The sequence below is a fragment of the Phyllobates terribilis genome, unplaced genomic scaffold (assembly GCF_046119375.1).
Source record: "Phyllobates terribilis strain yellow unplaced genomic scaffold, ASM4611937v1 Scaffold_2__4_contigs__length_985480577, whole genome shotgun sequence".
NCBI lineage: Eukaryota > Metazoa > Chordata > Amphibia > Anura > Dendrobatidae > Phyllobates > Phyllobates terribilis.
Genome location: NW_027362762.1, coordinates 638601318 through 638621068, shown reverse-complemented (window position 1 = coordinate 638621068; position 19751 = coordinate 638601318). Strand labels below are relative to the sequence as shown.

The window sequence follows — 19751 nt, the reverse complement described above, 5'->3', positions numbered from 1 at the left end:
ATATATAAAAATACAGTTTAAATGACTCCTATTCTACCACCCCCCGCCCCAAAGAAAATATGTTAACATTTTTTTAAGAAAATGAACATACTTGTTATTTCTGAATTCGAAATATGTTAAAATTGTGTAATTACCTTTCCCTAAAGCATTAACAGGATTAACACGTTAGGATTATAGGTTATACTTGATGAGTTGATTAGGCATTTAGCCCGGAAGAGGCATGTTTGATAAATATTTGGTTTGGGGTCCTTCTAGAGAAATGTGGGCACACAGGAATTGGCCAATTTTTGCACTAGGTACCTTCATTTATTTATTCATATACTCTGTATAGCAGTAATGCACTTTCAATGTTACACATTTAATGTTTGCCGTATCTTCGCGCATTCAGAGTTCTGCTGTATTCTTTGGTTTGGTTTGTAGGGTATACTTGATACACATGTGTCTGTCTTCAATTTTCATAACGAGCTGCATATTCTCAGCGATATATAAAGTACACATCTTTGTTTTTGCTCTACATTGTTATGCTACAACATTTTTAGGTTAAAGTAATTGTATTACCTTATAAATGGAAAATTAAAGTATGCAACAAATTATAATGTTTTACAAGTCATTTTTTCATTTGGGAATAATGTCCTTTTATTACTGCAAATATTATCATATTATTATTAATCTAAACTTTCTTTATTTTAGTGCATCTCAATCTTTCTCAATGAAAGGCTCCAATAGCCATGATGACTTTAAGTGGAAGGTAAGAACGAAATATCCATGTCTTTTATTTATCCATGTCTTTCTTTTATTGCTGTCTTTTCCATAAAGATACATGTATTTTTGAAACTCATTATTATCAGAAATGGAATTGATTAAAAGATCATAAAATAATTTATAAAACACATAGGTGGGGAGACAAAGACAGTGAGCCAGGGGTAAATTGGATGGACTCACTGTGGATACATAAGCAGAAACGTGTATCTACAGTGCCGGCAAAAAAAATCTTTACAAGTTCAATGAAACCACAAAATCTTAATATTCAAGTGGATTCAAGTGTTCTATTGTGGATATTTTATTACAATTAGTATTTTGTCATGTCACCCTTACATTTTATCACCATCTGCAGTCGTTTAGGCATGGATTCATCAAGGCTGGCTAAGTATGTGGAGTCCATGTTTACCCACAGTGTCTTCAGCACCTCCTTTAGATTGTTGATGTTGCTGGGTCGTGTCTCTTGAACCTTGTTTTTCATTAAATTCCAGGCATTTTCTGGGAAGGGGGTAATACCCACGGAGGTTCCCAGGCTACTAATAGCATGAATATTGGCCCCCTCCCAGGCTAGAAACACCAGCCGTCAGCCGCCCCAGAAATGGCGCATCCATAGGATGCGCCAATTCTGGCACTTAGCCTCGGTCTTCCCACTGCCCTGTAGCGGTGCCAGTGGGGTAATAGGGCTGGGGTTGATGTCAGCTTATAATGCCAGCTGACATCAAGCCCAGGTTAGTAATGGAGAGGCGTCTATAAGACACCTCCATTACTAACCCCATAGTGAAAGTTAAAAAAAACACAAACACCCAGAATAAAGTCCTTTAATTGAAATAAAGACACAATTCTTTAATGTTCTAAATTAAACTCTACTTACCGTATCGCCCATTCCAAGTGAAGCCAACGATCTCCTGCAATAAAAGTAAAATAATAAACCAACCTCATCCTTACCTTTCCATGGTTCCCAGGACGGCTTCAGCTCTGCTACATTGACATGACAGGCTGGATCGCAGCAGAACGCTGCCATCCAGCTTGCCATGCCGCAGACACTGAGAAGCTCCTCAGTGAAGCTCCTCAGTGTCTCGCTGTGACAGCATCCAGATGAGCCGAGTTCATGTCCAATGAACTCAGCTCACCTCATGCACGTCACTGACAGCGTGGGAGAATTCTCCTGCGCATACGGTGTCGGCAAATGACGTCACCGCTTGAGCAGGAGAATTCTCCCACGCTGGGACGGCATTGAGATGGTAGGCTGGATGGTAGCAGAACGCTGCCATCCATCATGCCATCCTTCAGAGACACTGAGGAGCGCAGGCATGCGGCAGAACACTAACTCAAGCTGATAGTGTTGCTGTCAGTAGTAACATCACTTTGCTGTGACTGAGACAAGTGTTGTGACTCTTATTCCAGTACGTCCTCTATTTCCATCCCACTAATGTACTTGAAAAAGGTTTTCCTACCGAAACGTGCGTCGGGGTGACGGTAGCAGAGCCTGTCTGGTGGCCTTACCCAGGTACATAGCTATTTTAGCTTATTTATGACCAATTGTTTGTATTACTTCCATCTGTATAAGGGTTTTAACCCTTTTGTTTCTGGGTATTTTGATTGTGATGGGATATTATTGTTTTGGGGGTACAATTTGGAAAAGGTATTCTTGATGGGTGGTATATATTTATTAATACATGTGACCCTGTTGCTGTCCCCCTTATATTTCCACTTGCTATATAGGCTGACCTTTCGGGCGCTGTGTCACAGTTTTTAACATTGTTTTATTCATGTGGATCCAGCACTCTGTGTCTACTCTGTCGTCCGCATTTATCTTTGTAATTTGTGTTTACTACATGTGTTAATAAAGGAATTTTCTTACTTCTTTACAATTTTGAACTTGTGTGTGTAACATACCTGGCGGCGTCCTTGCATGGTGGTCCATCTCCCACTGTGCAAGAGCGCGCACTTGATCTCCAGTCCAGAATGTCTCTCTGGCTTACCTCCATGCTGTCTGTTTGTGTCTGTTTCTGCTGCTTAAGGGCGGCGCCCGATCACTTCCTGCTTTTTGTACCTGCTGTGGGTCACACCCCTTGTGCGTCCTCAGCCTATTGCTGTCTGTCACCTGGTATATAGCTCAGCTGCTCCCATCTATCCCTGCCTGAGCATAGTGTTTCATTCAGTGTGTGCTTGCACTCTGAAGGTGCCAGGTCCTGTTCTGTGTTCTCTTGTCTGCCTATCCTGGAGGCTGTATTTCCAGGCCTGTCTGAACACGCTCCTAGCCTGTTCCTCCTGCCTTCTAGGGGCCGATTACCTAGACCCGTTCCTGTATCTTGTCTGACCTGTCTGAACACGCTCCTAGCCTGTTCCTCCCGCCTTCTAGGGGCCGATTACCTAGACCCGCTCCTGTATCTTGTCTGAACACGCTCCTTGCCTGTTCGTCCTGCCTCTCTGGGGGCCGTATTCCCAGACCCACTCCTGTATTCCGCTGCAGTGTCGGTCTCCTCCGTACACTCAGTTCCAGTCTGAACTCTCTCCTATCCTTTACCTGTTTTGCCTCTATGTCCGTTCCCTTCCTTTTTCTGCAGAGTCTGAACTCGTACCTAACTCCTGCTTGTTGTCTCTGTACTCCCGTTTGTGAGTTTGTGGTCCACTCGCTACTTCTCTGCAAGTACCCTGTGGGTGTCTGGCTCTGCCTTTCCCTTCCTGTCTGTTCCGTGTGAACAGAGCCCTGTCCCCCCTACTCAGTCTAGCCTGCTCTGACTCCTTTGCTCACCGCTCCGGCGGTTCTAGCCTGCTCTGACTCCTTTGCTCACCGCTCCGGCGGTTCTAGCCTGCTCTGACTCCTTTGCTCACCGCTCCGGCGGTTCTAGCCTGCTCTGACTCCTTTGCTCACCGCTCCGGCGGTTCTAGCCTGCTCTGACTCCTTTGCTCACCGCTCCGGCGGTTCTAGCCTGCTCTGACTCCTTTGCTCACCGCTCCGGCGGTTCTAGCCTGCTCTGACTCCTTTGCTCACCGCTCCGGCGGTTCTAGCCTGCTCTGACTCCTTTGCTCACCGCTCCGGCGGTTCTAGCCTGCTCTGACTCCTTTGCTCACCGCTCCGGCGGTTCTAGCCTGCTCTGACTCCTTTGCTCACCGCTCCGGCGGTTCTAGCCTGCTCTGACTCCTTTGCTCACCGCTCCGGCGGTTCTAGCCTGCTCTGACTCCTTTGCTCACCGCTCCGGCGGTTCTAGCCTGCTCTGACTCCTTTGCTCACCGCTCCGGCGGTTCTAGCCTGCTCTGACTCCTTTGCTCACCGCTCCGGCGGTTCTAGTCTGCTCTGACTCCTTTGCTTACCGCTCCGCAGCCTTGCTCCGCTCTGACCCTTTTGCTCACTGCTCCGGCAGCCTTGCTCCGCTCTGACCCTTTTGCTCACTGCTCCGGCAGTCCTGTCCTGTCCTGCCCTGCTTGTGCCCGCTGCTCCGGCAGTCCTGTCCTGCCCTGCTTGTGCCCGCTGCTCCGGCAGTCCTGTCCTGCCCTGCTTGTGCCCGCTGCTCCGGCAGTCCTGTCCTGTCCTGCTTGTGCCCGCTGCTCCGGCAGCCCCGTCCTGCTCTGTTCTTGCCCACCGCTTTGGGCGTTCCCTCTCTGCTGTGGTTGTCTACCGCATCTGCGGTTCTGTGACCCAGTCTGTACTGGGTCTTAACCTTTCTGTGCTCCAGCCCGTCCTTTCGGCCAGTACCTCCCTGCCTGCATACTCGCCTGTATCCACCCATCTGCATACCTGCCGTGTTTGCTTACATCCACCAGTCTGTGCCAGCCTAACCTGCCTGTTCCAGTAATCCCAGTGTGGGTCAACCCCCGTGTCCGGAGTTTGACCTGGAGTAGCACCTGGTCCCTCTGCCCGGTTTCTCCCTGGTGCACTGGCGTCGTATGCCGTCGTGCCACCTTGGTCGGATCGGCCAGATACTTAGTCACGCCCCTCCAGGCACTCTCCGGTCCATGGTCCAGTGGAACCACAACACCCGCACACGCCAGTCAGTCCGGGCGTGTGCATAACAGCATGCTCAGGCCATGGTTCCCGTTGAGCCCCACGGCCTTCGCTCTCTGAGAAGTTTTCCAGCGAATACATGCATTAAAATAAATAAATAAAAAATTTTTTTTTTCTTAGCTGAGTTCCAGGCGAATTACGCACCCGTCCAGATGGATCTATCTGCTCTCGTTCCTGCGGATCCGCTACGTTACTATGGGGATCCAAGACAAAGTCGTGCATTTGTGGAGCAATGCATGCTACACTTCAAGTTCTACCCTCTATGTTTTCCCACCGATCGGGTTAAGGTGGCATTCATTATGTCTTACCTGGCGGGTGATGCCTTGGAATGGATCAACCCCCTATATGAAACACAGGATCCGATCCTCCTGGACCTAATGGCCTTCCTGGTGGCCTTTCTAATGGTCTTTGATGATCCTAACCCGGAGGCTCCTGCTGAAGCTTCACTTCCCAATATCCCGGAGCAACCCCGATGGGTAATGTGTGTGGGTAGCGCAATAGTCCTCCAGCCCAATGAGACTACTGCCCACCCAGAATCCTCACAGGGTGATTACGCTTTCCGGAATACTTCTCCCAACCTCAAGAGGCAGTCCAGACGTGCTAGACGTAGAGGCAAGCCGTCACGCCAGGGTCTGTCCTCCCTGAGACCTCCTGACCCCAACCTTGAAGTCCCTACTGAAGCTTCATCTCCCTGTATCCCGGAGAAGCCCCAACGGGTAATGTGCGTGGGTAGTGCACCGGTTCTCCTGCCCGAAGAGACTTCTGCCCATCCAGACTCCACACAGGAGAACTTCCTGCACCCGGCATCAGATGCTTCACCCACTTTAACCGGTGTGCATGTCCAAGGATGCTCCAAAGCTGTGGTTACCTCAGAGTCTGTGCACCTCTACTACCTGGCGGAGGACCCCCTGTTGCCTCCTGAATCCTCCGGGATACCACTCGATGACAAATGGAGAGAGACTTCTCTACACCCGGTACTCGATACTTTGTCCGCTTCGTCCTGTGAGCCTGACAATGGGTACCCCAAAGTGGTAGTTACCCCCGAGTCTCTACACCCCTCCGACCAGGCGGAGGACCTCCAGTTGTCTCCAGAACCCTTCGGGGTGCTACCTGGTAGCGGAAGGACAGAGACCCTCCTATACTCTGTACCTGATACCTCACTCGCTTTGTCCAGTGAGTCCAACCTAGTGTACACCGAAGCAGAGGTTACTCCCGAGTCTCTACACCCCTCCGACCAGGCGGAGGACCTCCAGTTGTCTCCAGAACCCTTCGGGGTGCCACCTGGTGGTGAATGGTCAGAGACTTTCCTATATCCTGGATCTGATACCTCCCTTGCTTCGTCCAGTGAGTCCGACCTTGTGTACTCTGAAGCAGAGGTTACCCATGAGTCTCTACACCCCTCTGACCAGGCGGAGGACCTCCAGTTGTCTCCAGAACCCTTCGGGGTGCCACCTGGTGGTGAATGGACAGAGACTTTCCTATATCCTGGATCTGATACCTCGCTTGCTTCGTTCAGTGAGTTCGACCTAGTGTACTCTGAAGCAGAGGTTACCCATGAGTCTCTACACTCCTCTGACCAGGCGGAGGACCTCCAGTTGTCTCCAGAACCCTTTGGGGTGCCACCTGGTGGTGAATGGACAGAGACTTTCCTATACTCGGTACCCGATACCTCGCCTGCTTCCTCCAGTGAGTCCGACCTAGTGTACTCTGAAGCAGATGTTTTCTCTGAGCCTCTGCACTCTTCTGACCCGGCGGAGGACCTCCAGTTGTTTCCTGAATTCTCCGGGGTACCACCAGATAACAAAGAGACAGTGACTTTTCCTCATTATGTACCTGATAACCCGTCTATTTCTTCCTGTGAGCTTGACAAGATGTACCTCGAAGCAGAGATTACCCCCAAGTCTCTGTCCCCCTCCAACCCGGTGAAGGACTTCCAGTTGTCTCCTGTACCCTCTGGGGTGCCACCTGAAAATATGTGGAGAGAGACTTCCTTGTGTGCTGTTCCTGGTACTCCACCCGTTTCGTCTGTTGCTGAGGACGGCTGGATAGGAGGTAGCATCCTAGCTAACCAGATGAGATCAGTTTTTCCTGTGGACAGTGGAAGTGATCTCCTTGAAGTGAACGACTGGTCCTCGAATTCCCTGCGGAAGATTCTGGCAGGCCTGAAGAAGAGGGGGCGTAAGGGGGGGGGGTACTGTAACATACCTGGCGGCGTCCTTGCATGGTGGTCCATCTCCCACTGTGCAAGAGCGCGCACTTGATCTCCAGTCCAGAATGTCTCTCTGGCTTACCTCCATGCTGTCTGTTTGTGTCTGTTTCTGCTGCTTAAGGGCGGCGCCCGATCACTTCCTGCTTTTTGTACCTGCTGTGGGTCACACCCCTTGTGCGTCCTCAGCCTATTGCTGTCTGTCACCTGGTATATAGCTCAGCTGCTCCCATCTATCCCTGCCTGAGCATAGTGTTTCATTCAGTGTGTGCTTGCACTCTGAAGGTGCCAGGTCCTGTTCTGTGTTCTCTTGTCTGCCTATCCTGGAGGCTGTATTTCCAGGCCTGTCTGAACATGCTCCTAGCCTGTTCCTCCTGCCTTCTAGGGGCCGATTACCTAGACCCGTTCCTGTATCTTGTCTGACCTGTCTGAACACGCTCCTAGCCTGTTCCTCCCGCCTTCTAGGGGCCGATTACCTAGACCCGCTCCTGTATCTTGTCTGTCCTGTCTGAACACGCTCCTTGCCTGTTCGTCCTGCCTCTCTGGGGGCCGTATTCCCAGACCCACTCCTGTATTCCGCTGCAGTGTCGGTCTCCTCCGTACACTCAGTTCCAGTCTGAACTCTCTCCTATCCTTTACCTGTTTTGCCTCTATGTCCGTTCCCTTCCTTTTTCTGCAGAGTCTGAACTCGTACCTAACTCCTGCTTGTTGTCTCTGTACTCCCGTTTGTGAGTTTGTGGTCCACTCGCTACTTCTCTGCAAGTACCCTGTGGGTGTCTGGCTCTGCCTTTCCCTTCCTGTCTGTTCCGTGTGAACAGAGCCCTGTCCCCCCTACTCAGTCTAGCCTGCTCTGACTCCTTTGCTCACCGCTCCGGCGGTTCTAGCCTGCTCTGACTCCTTTGCTCACCGCTCCGGCGGTTCTAGCCTGCTCTGACTCCTTTGCTCACCGCTCCGGCGGTTCTAGCCTGCTCTGACTCCTTTGCTCACCGCTCCGGCGGTTCTAGCCTGCTCTGACTCCTTTGCTCACCGCTCCGGCGGTTCTAGCCTGCTCTGACTCCTTTGCTCACCGCTCCGGCGGTTCTAGCCTGCTCTGACTCCTTTGCTCACCGCTCCGGCGGTTCTAGCCTGCTCTGACTCCTTTGCTCACCGCTCCGGCGGTTCTAGCCTGCTCTGACTCCTTTGCTCACCGCTCCGGCGGTTCTAGCCTGCTCTGACTCCTTTGCTCACCGCTCCGGCGGTTCTAGCCTGCTCTGACTCCTTTGCTCACCGCTCCGGCGGTTCTAGCCTGCTCTGACTCCTTTGCTCACCGCTCCGGCGGTTCTAGCCTGCTCTGACTCCTTTGCTCACCGCTCCGGCGGTTCTAGCCTGCTCTGACTCCTTTGCTCACCGCTCCGGCGGTTCTAGTCTGCTCTGACTCCTTTGCTTACCGCTCCGCAGCCTTGCTCCGCTCTGACCCTTTTGCTCACTGCTCCGGCAGCCTTGCTCCGCTCTGACCCTTTTGCTCACTGCTCCGGCAGTCCTGTCCTGTCCTGCCCTGCTTGTGCCCGCTGCTCCGGCAGTCCTGTCCTGCCCTGCTTGTGCCCGCTGCTCCGGCAGTCCTGTCCTGCCCTGCTTGTGCCCGCTGCTCCGGCAGTCCTGTCCTGCCCTGCTTGTGCCCGCTGCTCCGGCAGCCCCGTCCTGCTCTGTTCTTGCCCACCGCTTCGGGCGTTCCCTCTCTGCTGTGGTTGTCTACCGCATCTGCGGTTCTGTGACCCAGTCTGTACTGGGTCTTAACCTTTCTGTGCTCCAGCCCGTCCTTTCGGCCAGTACCTCCCTGCCTGCATACTCGCCTGTATCCACCCATCTGCATACCTGCCGTGTTTGCTTACATCCACCAGTCTGTGCCAGCCTAACCTGCCTGTTCCAGTAATCCCAGTGTGGGTCAACCCCCGTGTCCGGAGTTTGACCTGGAGTAGCACCTGGTCCCTCTGCCCGGTTTCTCCCTGGTGCACTGGCGTCGTATGCCGTCGTGCCACCTTGGTCGGATCGGCCAGATACTTAGTCACGCCCCTCCAGGCACTCTCCGGTCCATGGTCCAGTGGAACCACAACACCCGCACACGCCAGTCAGTCCGGGCGTGTGCATAACAGTGTGGCCATCTTTTTGTTTCTCTGCTTCACAGAGGAGCAATCCCCCCTTTCCTTTACTGTTACAAGATGATGGCCCGTTCTCTTTATTAGTCCTATATGCAATAACATGGGTCCATTGGGATTAGATTTATCTTCACTGTGTTGTTTGCATCTGTGTTTCTGTCTCTCACTAATGTACTTGAGAGTCACAATGGAGACAAAGTTTTGACCTTTCTTTGTTACTTCTACAGCCGAGATTGCAAGTGCCAGTGGTGCTGCTGCTAGCTGGTCATACATTTTCAGATATTTTATCTTTTTTTTTTTTCCTCTCAGTCTACAATCCCACAATGAGCTTTTTGTTAGTTTTGTATGCTGCGTATTTTCGAAAAAAAAATGAAAGTAACCTATTTACTTAATGGGTGAAGAAAATCTGCAGCATCAAAAACTCACCAAAAGTTCATCATGCAAACGTAGCCTAATGACTACCATTTCCATTGTCCTGTTGCTTTTTCATTTACTATAAATTTTGGCCACAAATATAAATATTATTTAACCATAATTATCCAACGCTGATAAAATTTGTTACCAACCTGAAATGTAGAATAGGGTGTACATGACAGCCAAAAAGTATAATGCAACAATGACCCTACAAAATCCAAAAGTATCAATGTGGCTTGTACGTGTCTCCAATTTGCTAACATTAGCTGGTGTGCCAAAACAGACATGCACAGTTAACTGTTTCAATTTATTTAAGGATTTTTGATTAAGCAGATTAACTCCCCCTACTCAAAATGAATAAATGCCACATGGGTACACAGCTCGCAATTGTGGCAACAGCAAACAGTGTAGTCATGAGGTTTATGGTTGCCATATTGGATTATTAAAATAGTTTAGCAAAAATGTAAACTTTTTTTATAGTTTTTTTTTACATGTTATTTATTTTAATTTTCTTAATTCTCCCCACCAACTGACAAAAAAGTCCTTAACCCTAAAAATCCAAATTGCTGTTTAGGTACATGCCTACAAAGGAAGGAACATACAGTAACAGTATTGCTATGGGATGTTTAGTTGTTAAATTGAATTAGTAAAAACAGTTATGCAAAAGGTTAAACATTTTTTGTAATTTTTTATAGATCATTATAAGATACGAAAAAACGTTTACAAATAGAAATGCCAAAAGATGTCACTTATGTATGCCTTGTCAGTCTCATAAGTCAGGAAACACACATTGTCTGACCGACTAGTCTTGGATTCAATATTTTTCTTCAATAGGAAAAATATTACTGAAAGTGAGGGGACTTATCGTAAATTGCCATTCTGATTTGTAGAGCATCAAGAATGATAAAAATTGTACACTTAAAATGACAGGCACCCGGAAAAGGTGCCATAAAGGAGTGTATCATGCAAAGGTGTAACTAGATGTACAGCTCAAAGGAGGTGAAACATCTGAGTAGGCCCCTAACCAGGTAACCCTGATTATAACTACAGTGGCACACCATAATCGGAACATTAGCCGATCACCATGATACTACTGAAAATAAATCTCTATACAAAGACCAACACTGATATTACCATATAGTGGTAGATACCGGTCCTGCAGAACATTTAAGTGATTACAGCACAGTTACAGATAGTGACTTACAGCTGATGTTCGTTCTTATGGAGTCGTTCACTTTTCCCATCTTTTCCATCTTGCCCACACCACAATAACATCTTCTTCCAACCACAATTTGTCTACAGAGATTACAAAATAGACACAATTGACTTCTTACATTTCCAGCACCATCCCCATCTATTCCTCACCTGCACAAACTCTTCATCCCGCTGTCACCCCAATACTGAGCTGCTGCCGTATCTGACCCTATTACTGCACCTGCTGTTTCGCACAATAATAGCGCTCCTCTTACTGCCCTGCGTAATAATGCCCACCATTGTGCCTCTTAGAAAGTAAAATATCTCCTTTGTGTACTCTAGATGGTAAAATAGTTTCTTAGAAAATATTAATGCCCTATGCGAATGCGCTTGAAAACAGTCTCCACATTTTGCCCCTAGAAAGTGATAATGTGCACCTTTAATGCTTCTTAAGTGCCTATTTAACATTTAATAATGTTCCCTGAGCACCCCCATGTACCGCTCCTTTATACACAGTATGATGGGCCCACAGCTCCCCTATACACAGTTTGAAGTGCCCACAGCTCACCTATACACAGTATGATGGACCCGTCATCCACAGCTTCTCTATACTCATTACAATGGGCCCACAACTCTGCTATACACATAATAATGCCCCCACAGTTCCCCTATACACAGTATGATGGGCCTACAGCTCCCCTGTACACACTATGATACCCCCTCAGCTCTTCTATACACAGTATGATGGGCCCACAGCTCCCCTATACGCAGGATAATGCCCACACAGCTCCTTTATACACAGTATGGTGGGTCCACAGCTTCCTTATATACAGTATGATAAGACTACAGCTCCCCTCTACACAGTATGAGGGGCCCACATCTCCACTATACACAATATGATAAGACTACAGCTCCCCTCTACACAGTATGATGGGACTACAACTGCCCTATACACAGTATGATGGGTCCACAGCTTCGCCATACACAGTATGATGGGATTACAGCTCCCTTATATACAGTATGATGGGCCCACAGATTCCCTATACATAGTATGACGAGACTACAGCTCCCCTTTACACAGTATGACGGGACTACAGCTGCCCTATACACAATATCATGGGCCCACAGCTCCGCTATACACAGTATGATGGGCCAACAGCTCCCCTATGCACAGTATGATAGGCCAACAGCACCCCTATACACAGTATGATGGGCCCACTGCTTCCTATACACAGTGTGATGTCCCCACTGCTCCCGCTATACAGAGTATAATACAGTGGCAAGTAAAAGTTTGGTTCAAGATTAAATGATCTCTAAAAAGCAAGTTAAAGATGACACATTTCCTTTGTATTTTAGGCAATATATATATATATATATATATATATATATATATATATATATATCTTCATCTTTTACATTTTGAAAATTACAATAAGGAAACTGGATCTATGCAAAATTTTTGGCACCCTGCGTGATTAGTTCCTAGTAGCACCCCCTTTTGAAAGTACAGGTTCATCTCACTAAATTAGAATATCATCAAAACGTTAATTTATTTCAGTTCTTCAATACAAAAAATGAAACTCGTATATTATATAGAGTCATTACAAAGATCTATTTCAAGTGTTTATTTCTGTAAATGTTGATGATTATGGCTTACAGCCAATGATAGCACAAAAGTCATTATCTCAGTAAATTAGAATACTTAAAACATAAAAGTATGTTCAGTAAATGCACTGAATACTTGGCCGGGGCTCCTTTTGCATCAATTACTGCATCAATGTGGCGTGGCATGGAGGCGATCAGCCTGTGGCACTGCTGAGGTGTTATGGAAGCCCAGGTTGCTTTGATAGCAGCCTTCAGCTCGTCTGTATTGTTGGGTCTGGTGTCTCTCATCTTCCTCTTGACAATACCCCATAGATTCTCTATGGGGTTAAAGTCACAATAACAGTACTTTTGGCCAGGGGTACCCAAACTTTTACATGCCACTGTAAACCCCACAGTAGTCCTCACACTGTATAATGGCCCCCCAGAAGCTCCCACACTGTTTAATGGTCCCCACACTTCAGTTGAGCCAAAATCTCGATCTGCGCATACACCGCCTCTGGCGCCATTTTATTGAAGTTCGGCACACAGGACACCAGCTCCCACACAATGATGGAGGCGGTGCTGAATTTTAAAAAGGAGGCAGGTCACTGAATAATCAGGGATCTGCCTAAGAAACAGAGGGGACTGGTGGGGGGACGGGCAAGAAGGCCCTGCCCACGCATCCCGCCCCCCGAAGCACACAAGACATCATTTCCTGAAAACTTCATACGGTGAGTAGTAAACTACCACTCAGCGGATCCATTCACAACAGGTATCATATTAATCAGCATCACAGCGCCATTATAGCTATGCCTTTCGTTTATACTGCTAAATCCTGATGACATGCTCTCTTTAATCAGTTCTAACCCTTTCTCCAATGATGTGCTGCATGCTCTGAGCTCCTAACCCTAGTCTGTAAAACCATAAAATTGCTTCTGCTTTTCGAGCCTTGTCTTTTATAATAGCATTAATAATTTCGCCTGATTGGTTGCGCTAAACCATGTAATCCATGTGAAGTAATAGCTGCAAGGCATTATGTGGAAGCCCGTAGCTACTGCTGAGGTTGTGTAAGACCATTTTCTGGCTGTTGCAATGTGTGCAATAGCACCAGGTATTTTTTTTGTGATCTGCTCCAATCCAATTGCAATTTTTTTAATTTGCCAGCTCATGCAAATTTCAAGAAATTCTATTGTAAGTCACTTAACCGTAGATCGATTTCATCATCTATAATACTAACCAATGAAAAATGTACATCTCATTTGTATCAAAGTTATAACATGTAATAGAGGAGGGAGAGGAAAGACTGAATGAAAAAGCAGTATAAAGGGATCTCCCATAGAGTTGATACATAACTGTCCCATCATTTCTTTATTCTAGGGCAAAATTCATTTGCCATGCCAGAGATTCATCAGGGTCACGTGGGGAGTCTCTCCAAAGGGAATCCAGCTCTCCCTTCCAAAGAGACAAAACAGGCCTACCAGGTTATAAGCTTTAGGCGGAGTTCACACGATGCGTTTTTAATGCGTTTCCGCGGCGGTTTTGCAGTTGCGTAAACGCCGCGGAAACGCATTAAAAAAGCATGGTAGAAGGGCAGCAATGTTACCAAATTGAAATCCGCAAGTGCTGTGCCCATGATGCGGATTTTTCCGCAGCGTAAACGCTGCGCTCAAAAATCCGCAGCATGTCAATTAATTTTGCGTAAACGCTGCGTTTTCGCCGCCATTGACTTGCATTAGAACGCGCCAATTCCGCAAGACTGCATTTGTACTTGCTCTATTGGCGCGTTCTAAAGTGCGGATGGTACCCGGGTGTAGAGGAGAGGAGACTCTCATCCACACCCAGGTACCATTAAAATAGCTGTAAAACAAGAATAAAATAAAAAATAAATATATACTTACCTTCTGTCGGCCCGCGCAACGTTCCTGCTTGGTTCCCAGCACTTTGCAGTGAGTTGAAGGACCTGCGCTGACGTCAGAATCATGTGCCGGGTCATGTGACGCTGACGTCGGCAGGTCTTTCAATTCAAAGTTGCCGGCGAGGGAGAATGGAGTGAATGCCGGTTGCATGGATTTATACAGTGTGACCTAGTTGTCAAGCACTTTCCAAGTGATGCTAAAATCGCCTGGAAAGCGCTTGTCAATCCACATGCGGAAACGCATGTGAATCCGCATGTTTATCCGCATGTATTCTGCAGGAAAAACGCATGTACAATCTGCATGCGTTTTTTCTGCCAGGGAGATGCAGAAATGCTGCAGAAATTTTCTGCTTCATTTCTGCATCGTGTGCACATACCCTTATTGTTCAGGAAGCTGAGTCCACCTTTAGGTCTTCTTTAAGTATATTTTTAACTGGTGAATGGAGAGAGGGGGGTGATTTGCACTTATGTGTCTTGCATTTGTTGTATATATTAAACTTTGACTTTACTTCCCAATGTGGACTCCTGTCCATCCTAAAACTGCAGGTCCAATATGTTACAATTACAATATTACAATTAAAAACTGAGAAATGTATAAAGAAATATTTGTTTCCCAAGATCATCCATTGCTCCCCTCCTCCTCACTATCCTTTGTCTGGCTGAAAGACAGCTAGCTAGAGAAGGTGCCTTTGTGCAGTCCTTCGTGCTTTAGGACAATAGATTGTTACATGGGTTTTCTGGGTTTACAATATTGATGACCTATTATTAGGATAGGTCATCAATATCAGATCAGCTGTTATCAGCTCTGTATACAAGCAGTGAATGGAGCTGAACAGCACAAAATGTTCACTATTGAATAGAAATGGAACTTAGCTTCAATTCTTGGCAACGGCTACAACACAGTGAAGAGCTGGGCGGTTAAGTTTCATTCACTGTTTATATCTGGCCTCCAGACCTGATTAATATTGGTGTCAGGTGTTAGACCCCCACAAATCTTATACTGATGACTTATCCTAACTCTTTCAAATGGTTGTCAGGCAAAAGTTCAAGAGTAGAGATGAGCGTTGTTCTACTCGAACTGTTCGCCAATCTCAAATTCGAGCTGTTTTGGGCGGTGTTCGAGCCGGTCGGCGAACACGAACAATTTGAGAAAAATTCGGCTGTTCGAGGTTATGTTCGATAACTGTTCGTGCACCAAAATCATAACTGGATTTTTTCTCAGTAATGATGAAAATTAATGTTAATACGCAGTTTGAGTGTACAGCGGGGCGGGGGGAGGGGCAGGGGATGGATCTCTGCAGGAACAATGAAGATCTCCATTTTTTTTTCTCTTTCCCGCATTTGCAGTGGGGAGGTGCAATCTGTCAGCCTATCAGCAGCGCACACACGGAGCGAAGTGCTTTTTTTCACACAAGCAAGGGCATGTGTGATTGGCAGTGTATGTCACATGTCCTTGCCCTATAAGACCAAGCCATTTTCCCCGTCGCCACCATTTTCTCACTGCTGCAGCTGCGTGTTAGACGGCACCGCTGTTGCTGTGTGCGCTATACCTTGTTAATTTCAAGCCAATTTTCGCACAAATATACAGATAGCTTGGGAGTAGGGAATAGTTGTGATTGCAGTCCTTTTAAGGACTAGGTTACAGCATTTCCTACGACTTTTATCAGGCAGGTCTGTGCTCTTAAATAGATAGATTGTGGGAGTAAAGACTAATTGTAATTGGAGTCCTTTTCAGGACTAGGTTACATCAGTTCCTATCAGTTTTTGCCAGGCAGGTCTGTGCCAGTGCTGTGCAAGTTTTTTTCACAGCATTTGGCTGAATCTAGCAAAGCTAATCCTTTTTGGCCTATTGCAGAGTGTGTTAGTCAGTGGAGTAGCCTATCTGTGTTGCAAGATATACCACCTGTGTATAGAATACCAATTTTTTTACTGCACCTAGTGAAGTAAAATCTTTTGGGCATAGCATCATTCTATTAGTCCATCTATACTGACCTCCATCAGGTTGCAAACTGAATATAATTTTTTTCTGCATCTAGCTCTGAAAAAATATTTGGGCTTCTAGCAGTGTGTGGGACTTGGTCTATTAGTCCATCCATACTGACCTCCATCAGGTTGCAAATTAAAAATAATTTTTTTCTTCATTTAGCTCTGAAAAAATATTTGGGCTTCTAGCAGTGTGTGGGACTTGTTCTATTAGTCCTTCTATACTGACCTCCAGCAGGTTGCAAATTGAATATAATTTTTTTCTGCATCTAGCTCTGAAAAAATATTTGGGCTTCTAGCGGTGTGTGGGACTTGGTCTATTAGTCCATCTATACTGACCTCCATCAGGTTGCAAATTAAAAATAATTTTTTTCTGCATCTAGCTCTGAAAAAATATTTGGGCTTCTAGCAGTGTGTGGGACTTGGTCTATTAGTCCATCTATACTGACCTCCATCAGGTTGCAAATTAAAAATAATTTTTTTCTTCATTTATCTCTGAAAAAATATTTGGGCTTCTAGCAGCGTGTGGGACTTGTTCTATTAGTCCATCTATACTGACCTCCATCAGGTTGCAAATTAAAAATAATTTTTTTCTGCATCTAGCTCTGAAAAAATATTTGGGCTTCTAGCAGTGTGTGGGACTTGGTCTATTAGTCCATCTATACTGACCTCCATCAGGTTGCAAATTGAATAAAAAAATTTTCTGCATCTAGCTCTGAAAAAATATTTGGGCTTCTAGCGGTGTGTGGGACTTGGTCTATTAGTCCATCTATACTGACCTCCATCAGGTTGCAAATTAAAAATAATTTTTTTCTGCATCTAGCTCTGAAAAAATATTTGGGCTTCTAGCAGTGTGTGGGACTTGGTCTATTAGTCCATCTATACTGACCTCCATCAGGTTGCAAATTAAAAATAATTTTTTTCTTCATTTAGCTCTGAAAAAAATATTTGGGCTTCTAGCAGTGTGTGGGACTTGTTCTATTAGTCCTTCTATACTGACGTCCAGCAGGTTGCAAATTGAATATAATTTTTTTCTGCATCTAGCTCTGAAAAAATATTTGGGCTTCTAGCGGTGTGTGGGACTTGGTCTATTAGTCCATCTATACTGACCTCCATCAGGTTGCAAATTAAAAATAATTTTTTTCTGCATCTAGCTCTGAAAAAATATTTGGGCTTCTAGCGGTGTGTGGGACTTGGTCTTTTAGTCCATCTATACTGACCTCCATCAGGTTGCAAATTAAAAATAATTTTTTTCTGCATCTAGCTCTGAAAAAATATTTGGGCTTCTAGCGGTGTGTGGGACTTGGTCTATTAGTCCATCTATACTGACCTCCATCAGGTTGCAAATTAAAAATAATTTTTTTCTGCATCTAGCTCTGAAAAAATATTTGGGCTTCTAGCAGTGTGTGGGACTTGGTCTATTAGTCCATCTATACTGACCTCCATCAGGTTGCAAATTGAATAAAAAAAATTTCTGCATCTAGCTCTGAAAAAATATTTGGGCTTCTAGCGGTGTGTGGGACTTGGTCTATTAGTCCATCTATACTGACCTCCATCAGGTTGCAAATTAAAAATAATTTTTTTCTGCATCTAACCCAGCCAATAGTTTTGGCCTAATACCACAGTTTGGCCACTCAGCTCTGCTCGGTTACCATCCATTGTTTTTTTGTGCAAACAACTCCAGAGTTGTGAATTAGTTAACCACCAAAATGAGTGGAAAAAGGCCTGCTGCTGGTGGAAAGGGGAATAGGCGTGTTGGGAAGGGGAAAAAAGGTTGTGTCCGTGGGGTAGGTGCAGAAGAAAGACCATCTTCCAGCCAAACTAAAATGTCTACTTCTTTTAGCGGACAATGTGATAAGATCCCTTTCTTACGGCCACGCCAATCGCTACAAATTCCAGATGAGGCACAAAAACAGCAGGTGCTTCAACGGATATCAAGTGCTCCTTTAAGTGGGCTCTCCTCCACATCAACTTCAACATCACAAATACTCCAGTCCTCAAAGGTGTCACCCAAATCGCACTTGCTTCCTCACAGCTCCCAAATCTCCAGCTGCCCGTCTGAGTATGAGGTAGAACAGATGGTTGAGTCTGCAGAGCTGTTTACTCATACTATAGCCTGGGAATCAGAGGTCGACTCCAGCGCTTCTGTGAATCCAGACGAGGAAATGATCTGCACTGATGCCCAGAATCTTTATGAGTCGGATCCAGGACCAGACGCAGAAGGTTCTGACCATAATGTAGACCCTCATTCCCAAACTGTAACTCCTGTTGGTGGAGACAATGAGGAAGACGATGATAAGACTCAAATACCTGATTGGAGCGACAACTTTAGTTTTTTGTCAGGGCAGGAACAGGTTGGCTCTGAGGACGACGGGTGTGATAACGCACAGGGTGATGATGATGAGGTCGGAGATCCCACTTACTGTCAACCCACAGTCAGCCAAGAGATGAGGTCAGCAGAGGAGGTGGAGGAAGATGCTAGTGACGACGAGGTCAGGTTGCGCCTTCCTGGACAGAGACGTAGTACTGGAAGCACGTCAACAACTGCATCCTCAAACACAACTCTGCCTCTCACCACAAGTCGTGGTGGCTCTTCAGGTCGCATGGGTGCTAAGCCTTGCATAGCCTGGGCATTTTTTCAGATCGATAAAGATGACCCAACTCGTGTTATCTGTAACATTTGTCAGCAAAAGCTAAGTAGAAGCCAAAAAATACATAGTTTGAGTACTTCATGCATGAACCGGCACATGGACATGAAGCATAAGTTGCAGTGGGAAGCTCAGTGTGCTACAATGCGGTCTAGCCGGCCGGGCCAACCACCGTCTGCCATATCTTGTGCATCCGCGGCCTCTTCATCCTCTGTGACTGGGGGGACAGCAGTCACACCTGTTTTGGGGCGCAGACCTGCCACCTCTTTACCCGCAACAGCCAGCGTGATTGGCAGGTCATCATTTTCTTTGGAGGTGGTAACACCAGCTGGTCTTGAGCGCTGTCCGACATCGATAGCACCACCTTTGGATCAAGGCAACCTAACATGTCCGCCTGCATCTTCCTCACAGACCGGCAGTTTGCCGGGGACACCCTTATCAACCCCGTCTAAGCACAATAGCCAGCCCTCGGTCCCTCAGATGTGGACAAGTAAAAGACCATTTCCTCCTAGCCATGAGAAAGCTAAGAGGTTGAATTTCACCATCTGCAAGCTCTTGGCTACAGAAATGCTGCCTTTCCGCCTGGTGGACACAGAGGATTTTCGAGACCTTATGTCCGTCGCAGTGCCCCAGTACCAGATGCCCAGTCGGCACTACTTCTCAAAGAAAGGTGTGCCTGCGCTCCACCAGCATGTCGCACACAACATCACCGCTTCTTTGAGAAACTCTGTGTGTGACAGGGTGCATTTCACCACAGACACTTGGACGAGTAGGCATGGACAGGGGCGTTACATGTCGCTGACTGGGCACTGGGTAACTATGGTGACAGCAGGACAAGGGGCTGCTGTCCAAGTCTTGCCGTCCCCACGAGTTGTGCGTCAATCCTCTTTATGTCATTTTTCCTCCACTG

General features: G+C 46.7%; 1 protein-coding gene across 3 annotated transcripts in view; it reads left to right on the top strand.

Annotated features, from left to right (window-relative positions):
- KIF21B (kinesin family member 21B) overlaps window positions 1-19751 on the top strand; it is a 456179-nt gene that overhangs the window by 250821 nt on the left and 185607 nt on the right. For all 3 annotated transcript variants that reach the window (XM_073666619.1, XM_073666617.1, XM_073666618.1), the window contains one exon: window positions 691-748. In XM_073666619.1, the coding sequence (XP_073522720.1) occupies window positions 691-748 (58 nt within the window). The remainder of the gene's footprint in view (window positions 1-690; window positions 749-19751) is intronic.